This window comes from Gossypium arboreum, chromosome 2, assembly GCF_025698485.1.
Source record: "Gossypium arboreum isolate Shixiya-1 chromosome 2, ASM2569848v2, whole genome shotgun sequence".
Classification (NCBI taxonomy): Eukaryota; Viridiplantae; Streptophyta; class Magnoliopsida; order Malvales; family Malvaceae; genus Gossypium; species Gossypium arboreum.
The window spans coordinates 99,713,946-99,739,111 of NC_069071.1; the positions used below are offsets into that span (position 1 = coordinate 99,713,946).

Here is a 25,166-nt window from a genome sequence, read left to right on the forward strand (position 1 = left end):
CTCAAAAGTGGCCTTTTCCGAATAGGATTATACTTGGGCTCGATAGGGACACGCCTGTGTGACACGCCAGTGTGAGATTGCTCCAGACCATGGTCAAAGCTGTTAAATAGGCACGGGCGTGTAGTCTGCCTGTGTAAGTCGTGCTTCGATCTTGCCAAATGGACACGGCCGTGTGAGGAAGTCCAGGTTGTGTTGATTTCCCATGTGGGTCCATTTTCTCCGTTTTTGGCCCCTTTCTCGCTCTTTTTACTCTCCTATGCTCACCTAAGTATAAAACATGAAATTAAAGAATTAGGAGCATCGAATTCACCAAATCTAAGAAGAAACCATCCATAAATGTGCTAAGAATGGGATAAAAATATGTATAAATTACGATTTATCAGGTCGAAATGTTAGCTACACGATGTTGCTCACATGAGTTGTGGAGAATCTGCAACAAATGCAAGACCTCAGGCATCGGTAGGAAATTCAAGACCAAGACTCGAAACATGAAATCCCTAATGACATGTCATTCGTATCCTAAGAATTCTTAAGGTTCAAACGAGATTCGTTTTCCATTAATTACTCAAAACATTGATTCATAAGCATTTTCAATTCCATTTATATTAACACAATATAGTAAATAATCAATTTAGCTATCATTAATACAATTATAATTCACATGAACTTACCTCAATAACTATTGTAGTAGAAGTTGAGCTGAAAACTAATCTAAAGCTTTCGCCTTTCCTCGACTTAAATCAGATTGTTGTTTATCTTGATCATGCATTTGAAATAAGCCTTTGTCGAACTCTCGTCCTTCTCCAATGGCTATTTTAGGTTTTTTGAAACAAAGATGGAGAAGAAAACATCTTTCTTTTTTCTTTTATTTACTTAAATTTTCTTTTATTTACTAAATTACTGCTTTAACCTTACGATTAATAAAAAAATTTTAGTAAAACCTTGTCCATAACTATCCACTAACTTAATTATGGTATATTTACCATCTAAGTACATTAATTTTCTTTTCCATAGCCATTTATCCCTTTAGACTAATAGATACTCACTTTTGCAACCTTTACGATTTAGTCCTTTTTACTTAATTAACTATTTAAACTTCAAAATTTATTAATGAAACTTTAATACAACCTTCATATAATCCCGTAGACATTAAATAAATAATAAAATAATAACTCACTCGTCAGAATTATGGTAACAAAATCACTATTTCTGATACCACTGAAATTGGATTTTTACAACTCTCCCCCTAGAGGAATTTTCGTCCCAAACAATCTTACTAGAAAATAGGTTCAGGTATTGCACTTTCATGGCTTCTTCCAGTTCCCATGTAGCTTCCTTAACTCCATGATGTTTTCAGAGAATTTTAACTAATGCTATACGTTTATTCACTGTACGACATATCTGGCTAAATTTCAAGATCAACCATTTAAATCATGTGTGAACAATTAGACAGATACTGTAACACCCTTACCCATGTCTGACGTCAGGACAGGGTACGAGGCATTACTGGACTTAAACGTAAGAAAACATATAAAATTGAGCCATAAAATTTCATCCAAATTTAAAGCTTTTCAATCACATACAGATTGTCCCTTATAAGGGCCTACGAGGCCCAAAACATACATCAAAAGTGGTTCGAGACTAATCCGAAAACTTTCAGGACCTCGGGATAACTTAGAAAATTTTCTTGTTTTGGAGAGTCAAACATCCTTGTAGGTAGGCCGTGTGATCACACACGCTCGTGTCCTTAGCTCGTGTAACTCTCTGACTATGATGCCATCAAAAAAATAAGATCACACGGCCAAATCACATGCCTGTGTGCTTAGGCCGTGTGGCGAATTAAATTCCAAAATTTAAGTGCAGACTTCACACGGCCTGGGCACATGCCAATGTCCTAAGGCCGTATCCTTCACACAGCTGAGATGCACAGCCGTGTCTCTGCCTGTGTGTTTACTACTGGGCATCCTGTTTTGCATAATTAGGGTGCAGGGGACACATAGCCAGATCACACGCCTATGGGGCAGACTGTGTGACACAACGGCCTAGACACATGCTCGTGTGGCTAACCGTGTGGACAATTTCTAGGCTATTTTCCAAGCCATTTGCCACCCTTAAACACTCACATACTCACACTCCCTTAATGACATACAACATGGCATATTTGATTACTCAAGCACTCACATTTATGGTTAAATTATGACATGGTAAGGTCAACATATCACCTATTCAAATTGTCATGCTTTCATATAGCATTCCATACTAATTCCATATTTATATATCATCTTTGCTAACCTACTTTCAAGTTACACACTTGCACCACATTTATTGTCATACACATTAATCACATCTCATACACCAAACATACATGCTATCCATCACACTCATTAACCATAAGCAACCATAACCACATTAAAGCATAAACACATTTGCATGCATGCATCAATAATTAGGGTTATAACCTAAATAATCAATATGAGTTACCTCTGATGGCCATATACAAAATGTTCATAAATCCCATCAGGAACCAACACACTTGGATAATCAATATGACACATAACAAAAAGACCAAGTCCCTATACATGCCATACTCAAAATGATAAGACTAACTATACCCAAATATTCAATTGATAGTGTGATCGAGTCTCCGACATCCTTTGATCCTCGAGCTAGCTTGGCGACACTATAAAAAAATGAAAGGAAGGGGGTAAGGATTAAAGCTTAGTAAGTTCACATGCAAATAAGATGCATCTTAAACAAGCATTCATCATACATTTAACATAATGAACATAATCTTGAATTTTATCAAATCTCTTAAACTTATTCTTCATATATATATACACATATATTCAAACCACAAGTTCATCATATCTCATGTCATTCTAATGAGTTCGATGTACATACCTGTGCCCATTTGCACATAATAACTTACTTTCTTATCTTGATGCAATCATTATGATTACTCATTGAGCTTCTCTTGAACTACCCATTGAACACTTGGAATACTATTGGATACATCAGAACCTTGCACCTAAGTGCCCCTTATGTAACCAATGCTACTTCATATCTCAAATCATGATACGTGATATTCGTGACAGGTTTTAAAAATTTATAATTAATCGCTCTTGAAACTAACTATTATCACGATGAAGGCAAGTGTACCTATCGAACAGTAGTATAGCTTTAGCAAGACCGGATTGTCAAACCTAAAGGAACCAAGAGTACTAGTAATTACTTTTTTTTATTATCTAGCCTAAAAATTAAGGGATTTATTTATCTAAACTAATTAATTAAACTAAGGGTGCACAGAGAGAAAATTGGGGAAAAACTTTTGGGAAAACTCGATTGATTAAAACAATACCCAAGGAAAAATCCACATAGACTTCACTTGTTATTTAACTCTGAATCAGACGATTTATTCATTTGACTTGATCCGTAGAAATTCCTAAGTTATATTATTATCTCTCTTGAGACTAATAACGTCTAACCCTAGGTTAATTAATTGAAATCTCTTTCTAGTTAACACCCTAGTGTTGCATTAACTCGATCTATGGACTCCCTTATTAGGTTTCACCCTAATCCGGTAAAATCTTGTCACCTTATCTTTAGGTGTGCAATCAACTCCGCTTAATTACGACAATTTTACTCTTAGACAGGGACTTTTGCTCCTCTGAATAAGCGCATTAACTTGAATCAATATCCTAGAATATTAAAACAAGAATTAAAAACGCATAATTAAGAACAAGTCAAATATTTATCATACAATTTAGATAATAATAACAAGATTCGTCTTAGGTTTCATTACCCTTAGGTATTTAGGGGGTTTAGTTCATAATTATGAAATAAAACATCTCAAAAGAGTAAAGATAACAAAACATAAAGAAAACCTAAAACTCCTGAAAGAAAATTGAAGGAAGATTTTCAGTCTTGAAGAAGAATCCAGCTTTTAAGATGGATCAATCGGCTTTCTTTGAGTAATTCCTTGCCTCCTACTCTGTGTCCCCTTTTCTAGTGCCCCATTAGGTGTTGAAATAGGCTTTAGAATGCCTAAGAGCCCTCAAAGTGGCCTTTTCCGAATAAGACTATACTTGGGCTCGACAGGGACATGCCCGTGTGCGATTGCTTCAGACTGTGGTCAAGGCTGTTAAATAGGCACGGGCATGTGGTCTACCCGTGTAAGTCGTGCTTCGATTCTACCAAATGGACATGGCCGTGTAGACTACCCGTGTGAGGAAGTCCAGGCCGTGTTGATTTCTCATGTTGGTCTATTTTCTCCGTTTTCAGCCCGTTTCTCGCTCTTTTTATTCCCCTATGCTCACCTAAGTATAAAACATGAAATTAAAGGATTAGGAGCATCGAATTCATCAAATCTAAGGAGAAATCATCCATAAATGTGCTAAGCATGGGATAAAAATATGTATAAATTACGGTTTATCAAATACGCCCACACTTAAGCGTTTGCTTGTCCTCAAGCAAAATCCTCAATTCAGAATCAAAATAAACTCTTCTCAACTTATAATCCCTATCGATAATATCTCAAAGTAAACCATAAGTAGTCATACATTGAGAATTCAACTAGAAGAACATCAAAGTTTCAAACATTCCAAGCTGAGCATTTTATCACGAAAGCATAGGTGTCTCCCCTCATTTAAGTGATTACCCTTGATTCAAAATATCACAATGTTTAACATCCTCACTTAAGATTCACTCAAATCACTCGAGGTGTTTAAGGACAATAAGTAAAGCACTCATTAGTCAATATGAAAGATTATTACTATACGCTTGCATGAAAATCAAATCTCCACCACTATAAATTGAGATGGTACATCAATCAAAAGATATTTAGAGAGTTGTAATGTGGCTTTGGTAATGGGGTGTGGTTGCAAGTTGAAAGAAAAGGTTAGAATCGAGATTGAATTGAAAAATTACCTAACTAGAAAAATAACTAATCATTAATTGAATACAAGTGAGCTTCAATTAACACTTAAGCTAAAAAAAAACGATGAATAACTACTAAAATATATGTATGTATTGTATTATTATTATTGTTATTATCATTATTATTATTATTATTATTATTATTATTATTATTTAGAACAAGTCAAATAAAATAGGCTATCTATTAAAAATAAAACATATCTAAGCAATTTATTCAAATCAAATCTTGACAAAAATAGGGATCAAATTAATTTAGGGGATTTCAACAATAATGGGTTAAAGGTTAATGTTGAGGGTAAATCAATGATTGGGTTGTTAGGCTCAAGGGGGTTCACTAAGGGTTAATTGTGAAGGTAGGCTTTTATGGAGTGAGTAGGTTAAACCTAAATGCCTTTATCATCTCGACGTATCAAATCAAATGGTGTGGTCTTGACATGCATAATCAAGCAAGTTCTAGAAGACAATTCAATATTGACGCACTCAAAGCAACAATAAAAGTGAGCATGAAAGAATGCTCTAAAGGCTCAAGATCTCACAAAAATTATGGCTTTTTGATGTTTAAACCTGTGAATTTCAACTCAAGATAATACATAAACTTGGGGAAACAACCTAAAAAATTTTAATTCTCAAAAATCAACTTTATCATGCTTGATTCTCTAATTCCTTAAAGTTTGAATAGTCAATGCATAAATGCCTATGTTTTAATTCAAGAGATATTAATAGAAAATTATAAATCAATCAAAATTCATTCTAATAATGATATGAGAAGATCAAATAAGAATAAGACAAAATTCAGGGATTTTTCTGATAATGATATAAAAGACATCCCACACTTAAGATGTACATTTCCCTCAATGTACAAAGTTAGATTTACGACGGTATATATATAAGATCATAAGATAAGGGGAGAAGTGAAACTTCGTGAATGATGAATAGATTCCTTGAATTGGAGTTATGGAGAATAATCAGCCAAGTGCCTTGATAAGAGTAGAGGAGGATACTCCGGTGGTGGTAGAGGTTCATTAGGCCATAAGTCTTGCGCCCAAAGAATATTATATCTGGTAGTTGCTATGGTCGTTGTCGAGTAGGACATGGCAGTCGTGGAGAACCTTTGCCAGTGGAGGTTCAATTTCCTAGGTGATGATGAGCTTTGGAGCTCTCTATAACTGTGATAACATCAAGAACTCTTTAGGAAATATAAAGAGGCATAATTACTCGTAAAGGAATAGCCGAAACTATAAATTGTTTAATAAAAATTATAAAACCTAAAATGAAATAATATTAAAGGAAAATAAAATAAAAAGTACTTAAAGAAGATAAATAAAGATAAAAGTAAAAATAAAAATGATAAATAAAAAAGGTTCTTAAACATCGTTATTGTCGGATGGTTCGCGAGGTGGTGGTGGCGATGAGATGTGAAAGTGCTGACAAATCTGATGAAGAGTAGCATCAATGTGATCAAAGCATTGAAAACACTACTACTCAAATCGAGTAAGGTGCTTAGAGATGTCACAGTATGAAGTTGCCGTATGAACTGGACGATGGATTGGTGGTGGCTGAGACGGTGGGTCCTCATGACGTGGAGGGACATCATCAGTAATGTCCTCTGGGTCTTCCTCCTTGGGGGACTGGACGAGGTGGTACTGAGGAGGGTAGGTTCCACGTCGTTTCTCGATCATCCTCATATGAAGCATACTCGAGATGCCCTGTGGGGACATCTGGCCGATGAGGGTGAGGGAGGATGATTGTGCTATTGTGTTGAAGGGTCCGACCGTGCTTGTCTAGTCACATAGGGGCCAATGGAGATGACTCATCTCCTATGTCACTCCATCTGATGGTGAATGGCGAGGGCAATAAAATAGGCAAGGTCGAAGACATGCCCGTTCGCCATACTCCATAAAGAGTAGGCGTCGTGAGTGTTGACGACACCGGTGCTCTCTTGCCTTCCTGTCAGGGTGTGAGCAAGGATAGCGTGCAAGTATCTTAGGGACGGGGCGAGAGCTGATGCCTTGGAGTGGCTGGGGTTATAGGTGGCGGAGTCAGGGACTAAATCTCTCTAACACTTCGAAGGAGAATAGTGGATATGGAGATAAAGGGTGTCGAGCTCGTTGTCGTCCATGAACTCCGTATACAGCCCGACTGCAATTCTAAACTTGGGTACGCTCAACTGGCGAACCAAACCCCCGAGGCGGAACTGGACCATTCTTGGATCATCAAACTCCATCATAACGGTTGGAAGTGAAAGGTCGAATAGAGTTCCAGGGTGAGCTCGAGGTACGTCGGCTCGTTGATCCCAAAGAAAAGCTCCCACGGGTCAGTCGTCAGAAGAGCTCAGACCATTTTAGCCAGTTGGACTTGTTCAAGTGCGGCCCAGTCAATGCAGCAGCCCACACCTAAGGGTCGGGCTCAAAGTATCTGAAAGAGTTCTTCCTGGGGTCCTAAGGGGAACTGAAGGAAAGGGTGGCAAATCTCAGCGGTAGGACCCCAAAATGACGTTGCTCCTTTCCTCTTCTTCGAAGCGGGGACGACGGTCTTTTTACCACGTGAGGTTGACATGGTATACCTGCAATGAAAAGTCGAAGTTAAAACAATACTCCTCAAGAATGGCATGGAGAGGTATGCAAGTATGTTAACATTATTGAAGAATACTTCATGGGTATCACAAGTAACAGGTAAGATGAAAAGTAACTAAATCCTAATGGAAATCATTATTAACAATAGGAACATGGGAATAGTGCTAATGGAATATCTAGTGAATGAATGCATGTGGGTTTGATAATATGAAATATGGTGTAGGTAGGCATGAAATCCATGTAAACAAGAAAAATGGATGAATGTAGCATAATGCATTGACTAAAATGGCAAATTTCTAACAAAGAGCATAAGTATTACTATCATTATAACCATAAATATTTACCCAAAATAGTCAAATAAAACAATAAAAAATCATGAAATAGGTAAAATATTTGAAGAGAATAGAGAGAAAAGAGTAGACAAACGCAAGATGGAAGAGCTTGGGTCGGTGCACGGGGGTGGGCAAGAGTTGCGGCGGCAAGGGCTAGGGATTTTGGGGAAGAGGATGATGAATAGTGAGGGATTTATATAGATTTTGGGGCACACGGCCGTGCCGTGTTTATCGTGATTTTCTAATTTGGGCACTTCTGAAATTTGTCCCTCGCCCATGTTCTTTAGGCGTGTCGATGCACACGGCCGTGTCGCACGATCGTGTCGCATGGCCGTGTTTGACTTCATTCGCTTCTCCCACACCCGTGGATATAGGTGCATGCCTGTGTTGTTTTATCAGTCTTGAGCACCGGTGGTGGGCACGGGCGTGTCGCATGCCCATGCTAAATTTTCAGTTTCAACCACGATTTCGAGACACGGGCGTGTCTCACGCTCGTGTTGTTTTGACAGGCTCGCCCACGGCCATGTCGCACGGCCGTGGCAACTTATCATATCATGTGTTGGGAAAAATTTTTCCCTATTTTCACACGGTCGTATCGCACGACCGTGTCTCCACCTGTGGTGTGAGCATGGCCTAAGGCATGCCCGTGTGCATGGCCGTGTGGATTAGAAAACCTATGTTTCAAGGACTCAGTTAGTGATAAGATGTTAAAAACTAAAATGTTAAAGAAATCAATACTATTAGTGCTCGGGTTGCCTCCCGAGAAGCGCTTATTTATAGTCTAAGCTCGACTTACTTCGATCTCGCATAGTCATGGTGGTTCGAGGAGTTTATACTCCTCATCCCTGCTATCAATTTTATCAAAATAAGGTTTTAGACGAGTATTATTTACCTTGAAAGTGCCAAATTTAGGATGAGTTACCTCGACTGTACCGTATGGAAAAATATTGAGCACCGTCAGAGGAATTTCTCCATTTGATTCAGAAGTGGCAATACAAGGATCTGCTGCATCCAGTAGTTCTTTGTCTCCAACCTTAAGTTGATTTGGTGGAATATTGAGCTCGTCAAGGTGTGGTTTTGGTTTATGTGTCTGCCATTCATCTAGTTCCTTAACTCGCAGCCTTCGTTCTTTATAGATAGGTCCTTTATTGTTGCTTGAACACAACTCATGTGCACTTTTCGAACTTGTTTTCTATACAGAGGGTTTCACCACATGATCAGTACTAGTAGTATGATTTATGCAATCACCCTCGATTTTTAAGGTGTTACTCGAATTACGAGCTTGAAGAGTGATTGTTTCATCACCCACACGAAGTGTGAGTTCACTTGTACCAACATCAATTATCGTTCTAGTAGTTGCTAAAAAGGGCCTCCCTAAAATTAAAGGCACGTTACTATCCTCCTCTATGTCTAGAACAATGAAATCAACTGGGAATATAAATTTGTCAATTTATCGACTACATCTTCAAGAATACCCCTAAGAAATCTGATTATTTTATCGGCTAATTTAATACTCATCCTAGTTTATTTGGGTTTCCCAAGACCTAGTTGCTTAAACATTTTGGAAGGCATGACATTGATACTAGCCCCTGCATTACTAACATCTAAGCTACCAATTAAACAAGGAATCGTAAAACTTCCTGGATCTTTTAATTTGTTGGCCAGCTTATTCTGTAGTATGGCTGACCAAACCGCATTTAGCTCCATATGCAACGCCTCATCCAACTTCCGCTTATTTGTTAAAAGCTCCTTTAAGAATTTGACTGCTTTTGGCATCTGCGAAAGAGTTTCAATAAACGGTAAGTTAATATGTAATTTCTTTAATAATTTAAGGAATTTACCAAATTGTTCGTCTGTACGGTCTTTCCTTATCGCATTAGGGTATGACACACGCGATTTGTACTCTTTACTTACTGGTGTTTGTTCACTGTGGTCTACCTCAACTTTACTTTTACTTACCACGATTCCTTGCCTTGGTTCTGGTTTAGGTTCCACTAACCCTTCCTTATCTTGGATGGTAATTGCGTTGAGTTTTTCCCTTGGGTTAGATTCAGTGTTACTTGGCAGGCTACCTTGTGGTCGTTCAGATATTAATTTGGCGAGTTGTCCTATCTGAGTTTCGAGCCCTTGGATCGACGCTTGTTGATTCTTAAGTGCTGCCTCAGTATTCTGAAAATGAGTTTTTGACACTGAGATGAATTTTGTTAGTATCTCTTCAAGGTTTGACTTTTTCTCTTGTTGGTAGGGTGGTTGTTGGAAGCCAGGAGGTGGTGGTCTCTGATTCATTTGGCCTCTTCATGAGAAATTGGGGTGGTTCCTCCAATCTACATTGTAAGTGTTATTATAAGGATTATTACCCATGTAATGTAACTACTCGTTCTCCATGTAATGGCCATAGGGTGGGTATTCTGAATTGCTTGATTCACCTCCACTTGCTTCGCACTGCATTACTGGGTGAACCTATGAAGAACCAAGAAAACCGTCAATTTTTCTATTCAAAAGTTCTATCTGATTAGAGAGCATGGTGACCGAATCGATGATAAAAATGTCGGTTGTTTTCTTTGGCTTTGTCCTCATGACTTGCCACTGATAATTATTAAGTGACATCTCTTCTATAAATTGATAAGCATCCTCAGGTGTCTTATTATTGATAGTTCCACCAGCAGTTGCGTCAATCATCTGTCTAGTCGAAGGATTCAAGCCATTGTGAAATGTTTGAACCTGTAGCAAGAGTGGTAACCCATGGTGAGGGCATCTTTTCAAAAGGTCCTTGTATCTCTCCCATGCATTGTAGAGTGTTTCTAAATCCATCCGCATAAAAGAAGAGATATCATTACGTAATTTAGATGTTTTAGCTGGTGGAAAATATTTTAATAAAAACTTTTTCGGTCATTTGTTCCCAAGTAGTGATTGACCCTCGTGGTAACAAGTTCAAACATTGTTTAGCTTTTTTCCTCAATGAAAAGGGAAATAACCGAAGACGAATGGCATCATCAGAAACGCCATTGATTTTAAATGTATCGTAAAACTCCAGAAAATTCACCAAATGAGCGATGGGATCTTGGTCCTGCAAATTATCAAACTGAACAAATTGCTGTATCATTTGAATTGTGTTAGGTTTCAGTCCAAAATTATTTGCAGCAATAGCAGGCCTAACTATGCTTGATTCAGTTCCTGTTAAAGAAGGTTGAGCATAATCATACATAGTACGTGAAGCAGGATTCTGATTAGCAGCAATCGCAGGAGGTAGTGGATTTTCCTAGTTTTCAGCCATCTCCTCGGTTGTGGTTGAAGTATCGTTCTCTTGCTCTTCCTCTCTGTATCTTAAACTTCGCCTTATTTCTCTTCAGTTTCTGCGAACTGTGCGATCGATCTCACTATTGAAAAGTAGTGGTCCTGACGGGTTTCTTCTGGTCATAAACTAGAAAAACCTGTCAGAAGAAAATAAAGTAAAAGTTAGAAAAGTGAAATTAAACTAAAAATAGATTGCACTAAAAGTAAATATGGCTAAAGTAATAAAAATGGAATGTTCCTAATATCTTAGTTCCCCGGCAATGGCACCAAAAAAAGTTGATACGTGATATTCGTGACAGGTTTTAAAAATTTATAATTAATCACTCTTGAAACTAACTATTATCACAATGAAGGCAAGTGTACCTATCGAACAGTAGTATAGCTTTAGCAAGACCAAATTGTCGAACCTAAAGGAACCAAGAGTACTAGTAATTACTTTCTTTTTATTATCTAGCCTAAAAATTAAGGGATTTGTTTATCTAAACTAATTAATTAAACTAAGGGTGCATAGAGAGAAAATTGGGGAAAAGCTTTTGGGAAAACTCGATTGATTAAGACAATACCCAAGGAAAAATCGACCTAGACTTCACTTGTTATTTAACTCTGAATCAGACGACTTATTCATTTGACTTGATCCGTAAAAATCCATAAGTTATATTATTATCTCTCTCGGGACTAATAACGTCTAACCCTAGGTTAATTAATTGAAATCTCTTTCTAATTAACACCCTAGTGTTGCATTAGCTCGATCTATGGACTCCTTTATTAGGTTTCACCCTAATCTGAAAAAATCTTGTCACCCTATCTCTAGGTGTGCAATCAGCTCCGCTTAATTACGACAAATTTACTCTTAGACAGGGACTTTTGCTCCTCTGAATAAGCGCATTAACTTGAATCAATATCCTGGAATATTAAAACAAGAATTAAGAACACATAATTAAGAACAAGTCAAATATTTATCATACAATTTAGATGATAATATTAAGATCTATCTTAGGTTTCATTCCCCTTAGGTATTTAGGGGGTTTAGTTCATAATTATGAAAGAGAACATCTCAAAAGAGTAAAGATAACAAAACATAAAGAGAACCCAAAACTCCTGAAGAAAATTGAAGGGAGATCTTTAGTCTTGACGAAGAATCTGGCTTCTGGGATGGATTAATCGGCTTTCTTTAAGTAATTCCTTGCCTCCTACTCCATGTCCCTCTTTCTAGTGCCTCCTCAGGTGCTTCAATAGGCTTTAGAATATGTAAGAGCCCTCAAAAGTGGCCTTTTCCGAATAGGACTATACTTGGGCTCGACAGGGACACGCCCGTGTGCGATTGCTTTAGACCGTGGTCAAGGCTGTTAAATAGGCACGGGCGTGTGGTCTACCCATGTAAGTCGTGCTTTGATTCTACCAAAAGGACATGGCCGTGTGGACTACCCGTGTAAGGAAGTCCAGGCCGTGTTGATTTCTCATATTGGTCCATTTTCTCTGTTTTCGGCTAGTTTCTTGCTCTTTTTATTCTCCTATGCTCACCTAAGTATAAAACATGAAATTAAAGGATTAGGACCATTGAATTCATCAAATCTAAGGAGAAATCATCCATGAATATGCTAAGCATGGGATAAAAAATGTATAAATTACGGTTTATCAAATACCCCCACACTTAAGCATTTGCTTGTCCTGAAGCAAAATCCTCAATTCATAATCAAAATAAACTCTTCTCAACTTATAATCCCTATCGATAATATCTCAAAGTAAACCATAAGTAGTCATACATTGAGAAAACAAAACATGTGTCACATACATCATGAACTCAGAGCACAACTAGATGAGCTCAGATGTCACATATATCATGAACTCAGACCACAACTCAATGAGTTCAGATCACATTGTTCCTAGTGACATGTCACTTGTATTCTAAACTATTCTTATGGTTCAAACGGGATTCTTTGATACCACATTTCCGTTGAGCTTGCTCGTAGTGTCAATTTCAATACTAGTAGCACCAATCACATACTCATGGAATAATTAAGGCATCATTCACAATAAAAGTGTAAGCATTTAAAACACATGATACAATGTCACATTAATTATATATACTTACCATACATGCAATATCAAACATCTAAAGAATGGTATATGTTGCATTATTTGCAAATGAACTTACCTTGGCACAAAATGATAGAAACGAGCCTAATCCTCGTAAACTTTGTTTTTCCTCTGATCAAGACTCGAATCACGTTTTTCTTGATCTATACTGCCAAATTCAACTTGCTCAATACATACATTGCTTATATCGACCCATAACACATACTTTGGTAAAATTACCTTTTTACCCTAACTTTTCACTTATTTACACTTTAGTCCCTAGGCTTGTAAAATGAAATGCATGCATTTTTGTTGTTTCCCAAGCCTAGCCGATTCATATTCTAACTCATATCAGCCCATATTTCTCATTAAAACTCATTTCTACTATTAATTTTTACACCTTTTTCAAACAAGTCCTTTTTAACCATATTCACTAGAAATTACTTAGTAAAAGATGTTTATCACACATCAAACATTTATATTCCTCCATCAAACATCAAAATACAACCATGTCACACATGGGTAAAATTTCATACATGAATCCTAGCTCAAAATAATGGTAGAAATGGATAGATCATGAATCAAAGACTTAAAAAATGCAAAGAACATTACAAACGAGCCTTGTGAGCACTTACAATCAAGCTTGAAAGTTGAAGAAAAACCCTTGCTATGTCCTTAGAAATTTTGGTGCCCCCTTGAAAAAGATGGGCAAGATTTTCACTTCATTTTCCCTTTTAATTCTTTTATTAACCAAATGACAAAAATACCCTTTTAGCCTTTCTTTCAAATTTTATCCATGCATGCCTATTTTTGTCCAAAAATGTGGAAATTGGTCAAATTTCTATTTAAAGACCTCTAATTAATAATCCAATGCAGTTTCATGCTTGAAGCTTCTAGAACATAAGTTTTGCAACTTATTCAATTTAGTCCCTAAAGTTAAATTGGACACTTTAGGCATAGAATTTCTTCATGAAAATTTCAAACAAACATGCAATGATGTCATGGATCATAAAATAATCATAAAATAGTTATTTCTATTTCAGATTTGTGGTCTCGAAACCACTGTTTTGACTAGACCCTAATTCGAGATGTTACAGATATCACCGTAACATTGATACATGAAGTACATTGTGAATTTTCTCTAATTCAGACGGTAAGGCTAAACGGTAATGAAATGGCCCAATTCTCTCGATGATCTCATACAGCCCGATAAATCGTGGACTAAGCTTTCCTTTTCAGGCAAAATGAAGAATTTTTCTCCAAGGCAATACTTTTAAGAACACTCTATCGCCAACTTGGAATTCAATGTCTTTTCTTTTCAAATCCGTATATGATTTCTGACGGTCAGAAGTAGCTTTCAAACTAATACCAATTACTTTGATTTTTTCTTTTACTTTTTGAATCAAATCAACATCGAATAGCTTTTTCTCACTCAATTCAGTCCAATATAATGGGGTTCTACATTTTTGACCATAGAAAGCCTCATACAACACCATTTTAATACTCCTTTAATAACTATTATTATAGGCAAACTCAACTAACATAAGAAATTTCTATCAACTACCCTCGAACTCTAAAATACAAAAACGAAGCATATTTTTGAGTACCTGAATCACTCGCATTGACTAACCATCGCTCTGTAGATGGAGTGCCGTACTAAAATGAAGTCGAGTACCCAAAGCTTCATGCAATTTACTCCGAAATTGAGAAGTAAACTGTGGATCTCTATCGAAGATAATAGACACTGGTACACCATGTAGTCTAACAATCTTAGAAACGTATAGTTTTGCCAACTTCTCAAGTGAATAATCCATACATATAGGAATAAAATGTGTCGTTTTAGTTAAACAATTAACAATAACCCAAATCATCTTTCTTCTACAGAGACAACCTTGATACAAAATCCATTGTAACCCGCTTCCATTTCCACTCTCGAATCATCACAGGCTGTAACAATCAAAATGTACCTGATGCTTGGCTTTGACTTGCTAACAGATGAAACATTTTGATACAAAATTTGAAATCTCTCGTTCCATACCTGGCCACCAATAAAATTCTTTCAAATCACCGTACATTTTATTACTACAGGGTGTATAAAAAATTTACTACTGTGAGCTTCCTGTAAAATCTTTTATATAATATCAGAATTCCTCGGAACATATCTATTTTGGAAATAAAAACTACCATCATAATTAACATGAAATTCTGAATCATTTGTTTTTTCAATATACTTCCGTTTAGCATTCAATTCGTAGTCACTTTTCTCAGCTTCACAAATTTGTTGCAGAAATGTCAGTCTAGCTTTTAATTCTGCTACAATGGAACCATCATCAATATTTGTCAATCGAGTGTTCAAAGCTCTCAAAGCAAATAAGGACTTTCTACTTAAAGCATCAACAACAACTTTAACTTTTCCTAGATAATAATCGATGACCAAATCGTAATCTTTTAGCAGCTCCAACCATCTATGCTGTCTCAAATTTAATTCTTTTTGTGACATCAAATACTTCAAGCTTTTGTTATCTCTAAAGATATGACATTTTTCTATGTAATAAAGTAAACAGAATAGCTGCAAGCTCCAAATCATGAGTCAGATAGTTTTTCTCGTGCGATTTAAATTGATGGGAAGCATAATATACTCTTTTGCCTTCTTGCATCAAAACACAACCTAAACCATTTAGAGAAGCATCACTATAAATCACGAATTCTTTACCAGGCTTTGGCTGGATCAACACAGGGGCTTCGATCAACAACTTTTTCAACTGCTCAAAACTTTGTTGATACTTTTTGGACCATTAAAACTTGACTTCTTTCTGAAGTTGCTTCATCATCGGTGTAGAAATCATCGAAAACCCTTTTATAAATCTCCGATAATATCCAGCTAGATCCAAGAGACTTTTTATTTCTGAAACATTTCTCGAAGGTTTCCAGTTTACTATAGCTGATATTTTACTCGAATCAACTCTAATACCATCTACCAATGCAACATATCAGAAAAATCTAATTTTTCGGAGCCAGAACTCACACTTGCTAAATTTAGCAAAAAACTATTTCTCTCGAAAAGTTTGCAAAATTATTCTCAAATGCTGTGTTTGCTCAATTTCATCTCGAGCATAGATTAAAGTATCATCAATGAATACAACTACAAATTTTTCTAAATATGGTCAGAATATTATGTTTGTCATATCCATAAACACAATAGGCACATTGGTTAAACCAAATGGCATAACTAAAAATTCATAATGTTCATACCTGGTTCTAAATGCAGTATTCAGCACATCAGAATCTTAAACCCGTAACTGATAATATCCAGAATAGAGATCCATCTTTGGAAATATTGTTGCTGTAACGTCCCTTACTCGTGTTCGACGCCAGGACAGGATACGAGGCATTACCGGATTTAAACACAAGCAAACTTACAAAATCGTGCCATAAAATTTCATTCAAATTAAAATCATTCATACATATACAATTTGTCACTTATATGGGGCCTACGAGGCCCAAAACATACATCAGGAGTAGTTCGGGACTAAACCGAGAACTTTAGAAAACTTTTGGAAAACTTCAAAAATTTTCATGAAACAGGGTCACACACCCGTGTGGGTAGGCCGTGTGGTAACATACGCTCGTGTGGCTTAGGACACGACCATGTTCTCAACCCGTGTAACTTTTTGTTTATGATGTCATCAACACAATTAAGGTCACACGGCCAAGGCACACGCACGTGTGCTTAGCCCGTGTGGTGAATTAAATTCCAAAAATTAAGTGCAGACTTCACGCGGCTTGGGCACACGCCCATGTCCTAAGGTTGTGTCCTTCAGACGGCTGAGACACACGACTATGTCTCTGCCTATGTGTTTACTACTGGGCATTTTGTTTTGCCTAATAAGGGTGCAAGGGACACTCGGCCGGAACACACACACTTATAGGGCAGATCATGTGTCACACACGGCCTAGACACATGCCCGCATGTCTACCTGTGTGGGCAACTTTGAGGCTATTTTCCAAGCTATTTGCAACCCTTAAACACTCACATACATAATCTCACTTCAAGACATGCAACATAGCTTGTTTAGTCGCTCAAATTCTCACAATTATGATTAATCCATGACTTTTTAATGTCAACATATCACATGCTCAAACCATCATGCTTTCATATGGCATTCCACACCAATTTCATATTTAATCAACCTCAATAACCTACTTTCAAGTTACCCAAATATACCATAGCTATGGTCATACCTATTGGTCCCAATTCATTCATTAAGCATATATTCCATCTATCATAATTATTACCAACAAGCAACCATCAACCATATCACAAAGCATAAACAGATTACATGCATGCATAAATAATTAGGGTTACAACCCAAGAAGCAAATATAATCCACATCTCATGGCCTTATACAAAATGAATCATAATACCATTATGAGCCAACTCATTTGGCTAATAAATATGACACATAATAAAATGACCAAGTCCCCTATACATGCTATACTCAAAATACTTAAACCATGTGTATACCCAAAAGATTGAATCGATAGTGTGATCTGTACTCCAAAGTCTTTTAATCCCCGAGCTAGCTTGGCAAAACTATAAAAGATGGAAAGGAAAGGGGTAAGCATTAAAGCTTAGTAAGTCCATATGTAAATAATATGCAATCTAAACAAGTATTTAACATGCAATTAACATAATGAACATAAATTTGTATTCCATCAATTCACTTACACTTACTCATCATATAAACAACCTAGTCATAAGATCTTCACATACCACAACATTATTCATGAGTTCTGTATACATACCTGTATCAACTCATAACATAATCTCTTACTTTATCATCTTTGTAATATACATCAGTTTACTCTTTGAATTACCCGTTGAACGCTTGGAATACTGTCAGATACATAGAAAGCTCGCACATAAGTGCCAGATATGTAGCTAAAGCTACCTCATATCACATAATACATAAAGGATCATTCTTGAATTACTCACGAGTCTGCTCACACAAGCTGTTGGTCAGGACATAGCTACACGGGCTGCTTACACAAGCTGTTAGGTATCCGCAACACATGTCAGACTACCCAGCCACCGGTAGAACGTACAAGACCAGCACTCGAAACCACATAAACATATCTTATGAGCTCATAAATCATATAGTTCCTAGTGACATGTCACTTGTATCCTAAACTATTCCTAAGGTTCAAACGAGATTTTTCAATATTACATCTTTGTCAAGCTTACTTGTAATGTCGATCTCAGTGTCCATAATACCAACCACTTGCTCATAGGGAAATCAAGACATAACTTATAATAACATTGAAGAATATGAATTCAAATAATACTCAAGCATCAAAAATATAACATAACATCACATTATTTGTATATGAACTTACCCCGGTACAAAATGGTGAAAACGAGTTTATTTTTCGTAAACCTTGTTTTTCCCCCGATTAAGACCCGAATCACGTTTTTCTTGATCTATAATGCCAAATTTAACTTATTTAATACATACATTGTTCGAATCGACTCATAACACATACTTTGGTAAAATTACCTTTTTACCCCTAACTTTTCACTTATTTATAAATTGGTCTTTAGGCTCGTAAAATGAAATGCATGCTTTTTTTTTTGTTACCCAAGCCTAGCCGAACTTATAACATGCTCCTAGCAGCCCACATTTCTCATTAAAACATACATCTTGCTACTTATTTTGCATTTTTTACAAATAGGTCCTTTTCATGCATTTCTATCAAAAATCATTTAGTAAATGATGTTAAACACACATCAAAATTTAATATTTCTCTATTAAACATCAATATACATGCATGTCATACATGGGTAAATTTTTGAACATGAACCTTAGCTCAAAATAATGGTAGAAATAGCTAGATCGGTTGATGACAACTTCAAAAATGTAAAGAACATTAAAAACGGGGCTAGGTGTACACACAATCAAGCTTGAAAAGTTGAAAAACCCTAGCTATGGAACCTTTAGAAATTTCACCTATGGCATGGAGAAGATGAGCAAAGTTTTCTTGATTTTACCCTTTTTATTGTTTTATTAACCAAATGACAAATAGGCCCTTAAGGCTTTTCTTTCAAAATTTTCCTATTCATGCCCATTTTTGTCCAAAAGTTTAGCACTTGGTCAAATTACTATTTAAGGACCTCTAATTAATAATTCATAACAATTTTTCATGCTTAAAGCTTCTAGAACTCAAGTTTTTCTAATTATTCAATTTAGTCCCGAACTTCAAATTGGGCACTTTAGGCATAAAATTTCTCCATGAAAATTTCACACAAACACGTATTCATATCATAGATCATCAAATAATCATAAAATCACTATTTCGACTAGAACCTAATTCTGGATGTTACAACTTCAAATTTGTGGTCTCAAAATCACTATTTCGACTAGAACCTAATTCTGGATGTTACAACTCTCCCCCCTTTAGGGATTTTTGTCCTCGAAAATCTTACCGGTGAAAAGATTTGGGTATTGGTTTCTCATGGCCTCTTCAGGCTCCCATGTAACCTTTTCGAGCCTATGCCTTTGTCATAACACTTTCACAAGAGCAATACTTTTGTTTCTCAATTGTTTGACTTCCCGAGCCAAAATATTAACCGATTCTTCACCATAAGTTATATATTGTCGAATCTCAACCTCTATCGGTGAAATCACATGTGAAGGATCAGATCAGTAGCGGCGCAACATAGACACATGTAACACATCAGGAATATTTTCCAATTTAGATGGTAAGGCTAAATGATAGGTAATTGGCCCTACTCTCTCGTTGATCTCATACGGTCCAATAAAACGTGGACTCAACTTGCCCTTTCTACGAAATCTCAAAACCTTTTTCCATGGAGACACTTTCAAAAATACCTTATCACTGACCTGAAACTCAATCTCTTTTCGTTTCAAATCTGTATAAGATTTCTGTCTATTCGAAGTAGCTTTCAAACAATCACGTTTTATCTTTACCTTTTCTTCAATTTTTCTGACTAAATCAACTTCGTGATTCTGATTCTCTCTAAGTTCGATCCAATACATGGGAGTTTGGAACGTACGCCCATATAATGCCTCATATGGTGCCATTTTCAAACTTTTCTAGAAACTATTGTTGTAGGCAAATTCTACCAACGGTAAATACTTTTCCTAACTACCTTGAACTCCAATACACAACATCGAAGCATGTCTTCAAATATTTGAGTTACTCTCTCCGACTTACAGTCGGTTTGTGGATGGAAAGCAGTACTAAAGTTTAACTTTGTACCCAAAGCCTCTTGTAACTTTTTCCAAAACTGTGAATTAGACCTCGAATATCTATCCGATATAATCGACAAAGGTACTCCTTGCAATCTCACTATTTCAGAAATATACAACTTGACTAACTTGTCAAGTGAATAGTCGGTACGTACCGGTATAAAGTGAGCCAATTTTGTCAATTGATCTAAAACAACCCATACGACATCTTTCTTTCTCTTTGTCAAAGGCAAACCCTTCACAAAATCTATAGTAATACGGTCCTATTTCTACTCGAGAATCATCACAGGCTGAAGTAAACCCGAAGGTACTTAGTGTTAGGCCTTTACCTGTTGACAAATTAAACATTTAGATACAAAATTTAAGATATCTCTTTTCATACCATTCCACCAATACATTTTCTTCAAGTTATTGTAGATTTTTGTATTGCCCAGGTGAACATCAAACAACCACTGTGTGCCTCATTTAAATTTTTTCGAATCAACTTAGTGTCCTTCGGAACGTAAATCCTACCACGAAATCTCAAGCAACCATCGGAGTCACTCTAAAAATCCAGTTCACTGCTAGATTCACAATGAACTCTCTTAGCTTGCAACTCTTTATCAACTTTCTGAGCATCACAAATCTATTGAAGAAAAGTTGGTCTAGCTCGCAACTCGGCTAAAATGGAACCATCATCGGACAAAGTTAGCCATGTATTCATAGCCCTCAAGGAAAATAATGACTTCCTACTCAGCATTGACAACCACATTCGCTTTACTTGGATAGTAATCAATCACAAGCTTATAATCCTTTAACAGTTCTAACCATCTCCATTGCCGTAAGTTCAAGTCCTTTTGGGTCATTAAGTACTTAAGACTTTTGTGATCGGTATAGACATGGGATTTCTCACCAAATAAATAATGTCACCAAATCTCCAAAGCAAACACTATAGTGGCCAACTCTAAGTCATGTGTCGGATAGTTCCTCTCGTGAGGCTTCAACTGCCTTGAAGCGTAAGCTACGAATTAACCTTCTTGCATAAGTACACATCCCAAACCATTTAAGGAAGCATCACTATAAATCACAAATTCTTTACCTGAATCAGGTTGTACCGAAATCGGTGCTTCTATCAATAACATCTTCAATTTCTCGAAGCTTTACTAACACTTTTCCTTCCACTCAAACTTAACATCCATTTGAAGTAATCTTGTCATGGGAGTGGCAATCATAGAAAATCCTTTTACAAACCATCGATAGTAACCTGCTAAGCCCAAAAAGCTTTTAACCTCAGATACATTCCTTGGCAGTTTCCATTCGACAATAGCAAAAATCTTGCTAGGATCAACTAGGGTACCATCACCTGAAACAATATGGCCCAAGAATCCAACTTCTCGAAGCCAAAACTCTCTTTTACTGAACTTACCATAGAACTATTTGTCTCTTAAAATTTGTAAAACAGTTTTCAAGTGCTCGACATGCTCCGCCATATCTTTCAAATAAATCAGAATATCATTGATAATCACAACAACAAACTTGTATAAATATGGCTGAAATATTCTATTCATCAAATCCATAAACACAACAGGAGCATTTGTTAACCCAAATAGCATAATAAGAATTTCATAATGGCCATACCTTGTTCTAAAAGTAGTTTTAGGCACATCCGACTCTTTAACTCGCAACTGGTAGTAGCCAGACCTCAAGTCTATTTTAGAAAACCATGATGCTCCTTCAATTACTCAAACAAGTCATCAATCCTTGGCAAAGGATACTTGTTCTTGATCATTATCTTATTGAGTAGCTGGTAGTCTATACACAACCTCATAGAACCGTCTTTCTTTTTCACGAATAATATCGGAGCACCCTACGGTGAAAAGCTCAACCTCACAAAACCTTTTTCAGTCAATTTTTGCAACTGTGACTTCAATTCTTTCAACTCAGTCGGGGCCATCCTATACAGGGCAGTCGAAATAGGTGTCGTCCCTAGCATTACATCAATACCAAACTCTACTTCTCTAATTGGAGTTAAACTTGACAATTCTTCTAGAAATACATCCAAATATTCACATACAACAGACGCTGATTCAATTCTCAATTCAGACTCTTTTGTATTCAACACATAAGCCAAATAAGCCTCACACCCTTTTCTCATACATTTTTGAGCAGACATCGGAGAAATCACGATTGGCAACCTGTCTGACTCATCTGATTCAACTTAGAGAATTTCACTATTTTCACATTTCAATTCAATAACTTTTTGTCTACAGTTTAAAACAGCGTCATGAAGTGTCAACCAATCTATACCCAATATAACATCAAATTCATCAAGCGGCAACAATATCAATTTAGCCATAAAACAATGACCTCTAATCATCAAGGTACATTTCTTGCATAATGGGTTTGACACTTTAATCATAAATTCTGTAGACTCAACAGGCATATTCATGCTAGATACCAATTTCATGCACATATACGAATGAGTAGAACAAGGGTCAATTAAGGCAATAATAGTAGTATCATAAAGAGAAAAAGTACCAGTGATCACATCGGGAAAAGAAGCGTTCTCACGTGCACGTATGGTATAGGCCCTAGCTGGAACTCTAACTTCAGATCTCACCGTTGTATCCCTCATTACACTTTTGCTACTAGCCCCATTACCGGCATTTTTAGAGGGTCTCGCCTTTATAGCCGTACTATTAAGCCTTGTACTCTGAAATTTTTCTTTCTCGATCATCTCGGGGCAGTCTTGATATAGTGGTTTTGAGAATCACATCTAAAACAGGATCCGTTGTTCATCCTACATACACCAAGATGATATCTATCACAACGTTGGCACTCAGGTTTAAAAGGTCTAGCGTTACCCATACTAGCCACAGATGTAGCTTGAGAATTAAAACCCGAATTTTGCTTCCTGTAATTTTCGTGTGAATGCCTGACCGAAACATGAGAACGAGAATACATATCTCTAGATTTCTTATACTGAGAAGGGAATGAATTGCTCATCTGCCTCTTCCTTATATCTTTAGCCTCAGCCTCAGCCTCGGCTTTTCTCTTTTCCTTAGCCAGTTCCTCCACTTTACAAGCCCGATCAATGAGCACAACAAATTCCTTCAGCTCAAGAATACCCGTTAACACTCTAATACCCTCATTAAGTCTGCCTTCAAACCTTCTATACATTTTAGCCTCAGAGGATACACACTCCCGAGCATATTTGTTGAGCCAGACAAACTCTCTTTCGTACTTGGTGACTGACATGCGGCCTTGTTTCAATTTTAAAAATTCCTTGTGCTTCTGCTTAATGAATCACTCATTGACGTACTTCTTTTGAAATTTTTCTTGGAAGAATTCCCATGTGACCTTCTCTTGAGGTACCACAGATACTAGTATCTTCCACCAGTGATATACCGGTTCTCTCAACAAGGGAACAACACACTTCAAACATTCTTTGGGTGTGCATGATAGTTCATCAAATACTCTTATCGAATTTTCAAGCCAAAATACTGCTTTTTCAGCATCATCCTTAGCATTTGCTCTGAACGCTTCTGCCCCTTGTTTTCGAATCTTATCAATAGGGGTTCTATGAAATCTTATAAAGTCCATACCTTGTGGCACTAAGGGTACAAGTTGAGGATTTTGAGGGGGTGGAGGGGGTTGAGCATTTGGGTTCGTTTGAATGAACTCCGTATAGCAAGCACTCATCATACGGAGAAAGGCTTCCCTAGCCTCTTCTCCTCCCTGACTCACAGTTACAAGTCTACTCTCAACTGGCGCTGCCCCTTGAGTGGGAGCCGACACATTGCTTTCTACGTCATCAGCTTCAGCTCGATTGGGATCCATTACTATACAAAAACACAATTTAAAAGGTCAGAAGTCGCCACACTATCATAATTCATGTATGACATGTAGAGTTAGACTCAAACACATGCTATGTAGTTTGAGAATCGATTAAACCGTAGCTCTAATACCACTAAATGTAACACCCCTTACTCGTGTCTGATGCCGAGACAGGATACACGGCATTACCGGACTTAAACACAAGCAAACGCACAAAATTGGGCCATAAAATTTTGTTTAAATTAAAATCATTCATACATATACAATTTGTCCCCTATATTGGCCTACGAGGCCCAAAACATACATCAGGAGTAGTTTGGGACTAAACTGAGAACTTTAGAAAACTTTGGGAAAACTTAGAATATCTTTATGAAACAGGGTCACATGCCCATCCGGATAGGCTATCTGGTAACACACGCCCGTCTGGCTTGGGGCACGCCCGTGTCCTCAGCTTGTGTAACTATCTATTTATGACATCATCAACACAATTAAGGTCACACGGCCAAGCCATACGCCCAATTGCTTAGTCCATGTGGCAAATTAAATTCTAAAAATTAAGTGCAGAATTCACATGGCCTGGGCACACGCCCATGTCCCAAGGCCGTGTCTTTCACATGGCTGAGATGCACTGTAACAGCCTGATTTTGGGCCTAGTCGGAACAGTGGTTTTGGGACCACAAATCTGACTAGAAAAAAAATTATTTTTATTATATTTTTATGGCCTACAGCTTCACGGAATGATTTTGTGAAAATCTTGTTCAAAAATTTCGATGTTCGAGTACTCAAATTAGTAAAAAGGACTAAATTTTAAAAAGTACAAAACTTGAGTTCTAGAAGCTAGAGGTATTAAATAGCTATAGAATTTTTAG

General features: G+C 36.9%; 1 protein-coding gene and 1 non-coding gene across 2 annotated transcripts; one reads left to right on the forward strand and one right to left on the reverse strand.

Annotated features, from left to right (window-relative positions):
• Positions 1-7,341: 7,341 nt before the first annotated feature.
• Positions 7,342-23,718, reverse strand: LOC108477495 (uncharacterized). The gene is made up of 5 exons (XM_017780042.1): positions 23,325-23,718; positions 22,999-23,208; positions 22,357-22,506; positions 21,712-21,823; positions 7,342-7,498 (listed from the first exon to the last, which is right to left on the reverse strand). The coding sequence occupies exons 1-5, from the start codon at positions 23,716-23,718 to the stop codon at positions 7,342-7,344; spliced, it is 1,023 nt and encodes a 340-aa protein (XP_017635531.1).
• On the forward strand, positions 10,578-10,684 carry LOC128289912 (small nucleolar RNA R71). Its single transcript, XR_008279553.1, has one exon. It is a non-coding gene; the product is annotated as a small nucleolar RNA R71 (small nucleolar RNA).
• Positions 23,719-25,166: the final 1,448 nt, after the last annotated feature.

Bases quoted from the DNA above. Each gene is read 5' to 3' on its own strand.
- LOC108477495 (XM_017780042.1), bottom strand. From the start codon at position 23,718: ATGTCAGTCACCAAGTACGAAAGAGAGTTTGTCTGGCTCAACAAATAT. The intron at 21,824-22,356 runs GTTTTGTGAGGT...ATATTGTTTCAG, and splicing joins GCAAAAATTGACTGAAAAAG to GTGATGGTACCCTAGTTGAT. The intron at 7,499-21,711 runs GTTTGTAAAAGG...TTTTCATTGCAG, and splicing joins TTAGCAGGTTACTATCGATG to GTATACCATGTCAACCTCAC.